Here is a 5,275-nt window from a genome sequence, read left to right as displayed (position 1 = left end):
AGAAACACTTATCTAACTAGTTATTTTCTTTCTACATTACTTACATCAATGGTTTTTATTGGTGTTGTAAACCGTATCATATCCTTCCTTCCTTATAAAACTTGTTTCTTTCGTCTTTCTCGCAAACCGTCGAACTCCAACATAAATTGGACACTACTACTTAGTCATTAATGACGATCCAACATAAGTTGGCCACTACTACTCAGCAATTAATAATGATCCAACATAAATTGGACACTACTACTTAGTCATTAATGACGATCCAACATAAGTTGGCCACTACTACTCTGCCATTAATGACGATCCAACTTAAATTGGACACTACTACTCAGCCATTAATGCCGATCCAACTTAAATTGGACACTACTACTTAGCCATCGATGACGATTGGCTCCGGTATATAGACCAGTAATTGGTAGCACCGTCCATTCGCATTTTAACTGAAATATTCGTAGTGTTAAAGTATCTGCATACTTATTGTTCAACAAAGTAAATAATAATATAAAATCTTATGACAAATTAATAATCTCACCTAAATACAAACAATAATTAGTATCATTAACAGTTGAAAATGTTTTTTGATTTGCTATGGCTTCTATAATATAAACATTGGAATTTTTGTGAGGCTTGCAAATTATTTATTATTATTAAAAATCGTCAAAACGTAAACAAAAATTTTTTTTCTTTACTTCATCGTATCTTTTCTTTTTCACTGCGGCATCAACTCATTTCTTGAGATACTCGTATTTTTGCCAAGTGCGCAGATTTTTCCTTCGTTTTTCGTTTAAGTTAATTAAAGATTTTTATATTTACGAGTATTTGTATATATGTTTATATATTTATGTTATATATGTATACGCAACTGCATATTGTTTGCAAATTTTATTTATTTTAATTTCTTATTTGTTTAAAATGTTTTTTTTATGTGCGCTATATTTAGTTATAGCAAAACAAATAAAAATTTTATCTTTCTAAATAAATATGTTTAAGTTTTAGTGTTATATATATTATTTTGATAGATTCCAAGGAATCTAATGATCTTCAACGAATTAATAATAAAGAGAGCTGTCCATCGACAGTCCAGCTTCCCAATTTAATACTGTCATGGAATTGCTCTCTTTGTATTATATTCGATTAGCAGCAGTTGTAACTGTTGTCACTTGTTTTAATCATTTTAACTAACTTTTTGTTTATTGTGTACCATCTTAACATTCTAATTAATGTTTCATTTGTTATATTCGATTATATGATTTTATCCGTTTCATTGTTCTGTCAGTTGATCCCATACTTAACACACGATTCTTGATAACCACCAGGAATTTCAATATATCTCAATTACGAATAAAAAAACAAAGAGAGCTATCCGTCGACAGTCAAGCTTCTCAATTTAATACTGTCATGGAATTGCTCTCTTTGTATAATATTCGATAGGCGACTATTAGGAAGCTTTTTTTGTTATTAACACTAAATGTTTTGTACGTCCTTCCATTAAAAAAAAATAATTTCTCATATAATTAGATTAGACTGCAGAGTCAAGAAGTTAGGTTCCTCATCAGAAAATTACCCCTTAGTAAAATTGACAAGGAAGAAAAATAATTTCGCGATAATTAGGTTAGACTGTGTGGAACTTGATTTCTTCACAAAAAAATTATTTTCTCATTAAACTGATGAATACTTAATTTTTTTTTTTTGATTTTATACTCACCTTTGTGAAAAGATCTGATGTTCTCATTAGAAAATTATTTTTTTATAAAATTGACGAGGAAGTTTATTTTTTAATAATAAATATTTTGAAGGTCCTTCCATAAAAATAACCTATTATATAATTAGCATAGAGTCCGGAATTTTGGTTCCCACTAGAAAATTAAAGAGGTGCTCCATCTCTAATTTTCTTTTGTCATTCTATTGTGGGAGATACTATAAGAAGATCAAAAATCTTACGGGTTCCTTTTCTCAACGTCCTGACTGAGCTGTCATCCTGTAATTTTCGAGACCTATCCAAATTTATAGAACTGTCAGGTTGGTTTTCCTTTACCCAATGAGGGAGGCGTTATCTTTTCGGCGTTAGTTGTATTCTGATTTCAAGCTAAGTACATACCAATGCTAGTCCCGTGATATCACAATAAGCTATTTCTTGAGCTTAAGTCGACTTTTTGAAAACAAAACCGGCCGCCTACCTAACTAAAGTCCGACATCTCAAGATGTAATTTATATCGACAAATAGCATAATAAAACGCACGATTGTACGACTGCTTGTTGGTGTTTTTTGTAAATATTATATATGTAACATTAAGACCAACATTTATAAAACTAAATTGTATGAGCATAAAGCGTCGGGGAAAAAGGTAAACAGAGTATTAAATATTATCAAAATCCGTTGTCAAATCGTGATGTCTGTATAAACAAAATCGTTCTAACTGTTAACTTAAAATTAAAATTGAATCAAAAAATAGATGATTTAGGACCTACAACGAGAAAATTACTGAGGTAACCAAAAAAGAGGTGTTTAAACCACATATAGCACCAACAACACTTAAATGAACTACAGTCAAATTTCCATAACTCGAACTAAATATAATGCAGGGTCTTGAAACTTTTTCTGTAGAAACATTATATATATAGTTGCAATTTCATGCAGTATCTGGACCGTGTTAATTACGCACTTGAATGTATTTGCAATTTAGATACGCATATCAGTAACCTCAAGGATCAACCTCGCCGTAAGGCCACAATTTAAAAACTTGTTGAATTTCCTAGATGATATGTGTATAGTTAGAACCCTTTTCGAGTATTTTAACGCGGAAATAGTATTGGACATTATCTTAGATGGTTTAAATCTACTGTTTCTTTGTTCCATTCACATTACGATGTCAAGTAGTAGTTTTGTAAATTTTTTTTTTTCAGTCCAGGAATTACAGTGTTCTGGAACCTTTAGTATAGATATTTTATTATGTTTGCATAAACTATTTATGCCACTAAGTATATCCAAGCAGTTAAGTTTAAGGGTAATTAAAATCAGTAGTAGTAGATATCCATTCCAAGAATTGCAGATTGTTTTGGTACCTTCAATATAGATATTTTCTTATGTTTCCATAAACTATTTGTGGCACTGAGTATATTCAAACAGTTAAATCTGATGATTTGTGAAATCAGCGTTTCATTTATTTTAAACTATCAAATAAAATTGTAACGTCATTAAATATTTTATAGAGATTGAAATATATGTATATGGGAATCAAAAATGAAATAAAATAATTTAGGAAATTAACTAGTAATTCGGATTGGGAAGTGTTTCACCCATCCGTGCATTCTGAATAATATACGCCTGGTAGCTAAACCGTTTGTGTATATTGGACCTTATAATTTCTTCAAATTACTATTGTAGCTCCTGTTGAGTTATGTGAAAATTACAAATAAAGCAGGATTTTCTTAACTATATGTCTGGCATTTTTGTTTCTTGAAAATAATCTATGCAATTCTAATAACAGTTGCCGGTTGAACTGTACGAGTGACTCCGAACATACACTCAGCCGTTCTTGGAACCTGAATCTTTAGTAATCCAATATTATTACTCTCAGCAAGCGAAATCTCTACCCATTTTCTTACACCATTTCACATTTCCAAATATAGTAGTTGCTTTCTAATAGGCGTCTCACCACACTCTTTCTAACTGAATCCTCTTTTTGTGATATATATTGCTTTTACACTTCTTTAGTGAATGTTTGAAATACAATCAACTTTATAAATTTCACTTCCTTGATTTACACAATAACATTATTGGATTTTAATTCAATATCTATTTCACTTTCAGATATATTCAGTATTTATATTTTCTATCATTTGAACCTTAAGGTTTCATTAAAAAATTGCACAAAAATCGTAATAAAAAGATTAAAAATTATAAGCAGTTCAAAATTATTAAGTTTTATTAAAAATTGAAGGACAATTTAGAATTATTTAGACTTAATAGTCTGTTTTTTTTAAAGAACTCGACACTGCTTCTCCACTCTTATTTATAAATCAGCATTAAAAACACAAAAAATACACTTCAAACTTATAATTTCCAGAAAATGTTTCTCAATAGTTCATATAACTAAAATGTTTAGTTTGTATTGTTGTAGAATCTTACAATTAAAATAATATATTTAATAAATATAAAGTTAATTTGTTTATTCTACGACTGCGCTTAAAAATTCACTTAAATCGAAGAAAATTAAATGGATTTTATATATCGAAAATAAATTTACAAGCCGCCGCGTCCACGACCACCAGTAGGTCCACCTTGCCAAGCACCACGTCCAGCACCCGGTGCTCCAGGTGGTGCGCCTCTGCCACCCACCGCAGGACCACCGCGGCCACCTCTTCCTCTTGCTAAGAAAAAAAAAAAAATTTGATTAATTTTTACTTTATTTTACATTAAATACGTGCTACTTGCCTTGTGCGCGCAAAATCGCTGCTTTACCACGGCCGGCCGTCCCACCGAGCCCCTTACCCGTTTGTTTTTTAAACATAGGAGCATTTTTCAACATGTCCGGCAATATAAGGAATCTTATTTTTGAACCACGAATATAAACATTTTCTAAATTTGCAGTACGTCCATCACGGTATGTAACTGTGATATTTGTCATTTGACAATTCATATTGTCCTCTGCCTCGATTAGTTTTCCTCTGTAAACTTCGCCGGTAATTGTTTCACAAGTGACAATGTGGCCTTCGGCTTCGTGTAGAACTTTTATTGGCACTCCAATCGACATTTTGTTAAAAATTTAATAATTTTAATTGAATTTAAGATAATAAAATATAATAAATGCACAATAACGACTGTAAAATGTGTTCCGATTTTCACAAACTTCGCCAAAGACTAGAAATAAGCATTCGTGCACTTTTGACAGCCGAACGCCATGTTCGTTAAGTTGTTGTACATTTTGAATATGACTGACAGAATAAAATTGAACGAAACAGCACTGCCAGTTCGGAATAAATGTAATTTAATTTTTGAATATATATTTAATTATTCAAAATATATGTTTATAAATTATAATAATATTATTTCTTAATGTAATTACAAACAATTATATTAATATATTATTTTTAATATTTATGAAATTGTTAATCTATATTTAATAAAAAAATGAATATTTTTTATTAAACCCTAGTTATTTATTTACAAATTCATTATTATTAAATGTTAAAATATTGATTTATTTATTTACTATATTTACTTATTTAGTATATTTATTTATTTAGTGTATTTATTTATTACATATATATATAT

General features: G+C 29.8%; 1 protein-coding gene across 1 annotated transcript; it reads right to left on the bottom strand.

Annotated features, from left to right (window-relative positions):
* Window positions 1–3,980: 3,980 nt before the first annotated feature.
* On the bottom strand, window positions 3,981–4,972 carry LOC119682472 (small nuclear ribonucleoprotein Sm D3). The gene is made up of 2 exons (XM_038095922.1): window positions 4,436–4,972; window positions 3,981–4,371 (listed from the first exon to the last, which is right to left on the bottom strand). Exons 1-2 carry the CDS (start codon window positions 4,752–4,754, stop codon window positions 4,244–4,246), a joined length of 447 nt encoding a protein of 148 aa, XP_037951850.1. The 5' UTR covers window positions 4,755–4,972; the 3' UTR covers window positions 3,981–4,243.
* Window positions 4,973–5,275: the final 303 nt, after the last annotated feature.

This window comes from Teleopsis dalmanni, chromosome 2 (assembly GCF_002237135.1).
Source record: "Teleopsis dalmanni isolate 2A chromosome 2, ASM223713v2, whole genome shotgun sequence".
NCBI lineage: Eukaryota > Metazoa > Arthropoda > Insecta > Diptera > Diopsidae > Teleopsis > Teleopsis dalmanni.
The sequence above is the reverse complement of the archived record's forward strand: the minus strand, read 5'-3'. Positions and strand labels throughout refer to the sequence as shown.

Bases quoted from the DNA above. Each gene is read 5' to 3' on its own strand.
- LOC119682472 (XM_038095922.1), bottom strand. From the start codon at position 4,754: ATGTCGATTGGAGTGCCAATAAAAGTTCTACACGAAGCCGAAGGCCAC. The intron at 4,372-4,435 runs GCAAGTAGCACG...TTTTTTTCTTAG, and splicing joins AGCGATTTTGCGCGCACAAG to CAAGAGGAAGAGGTGGCCGC.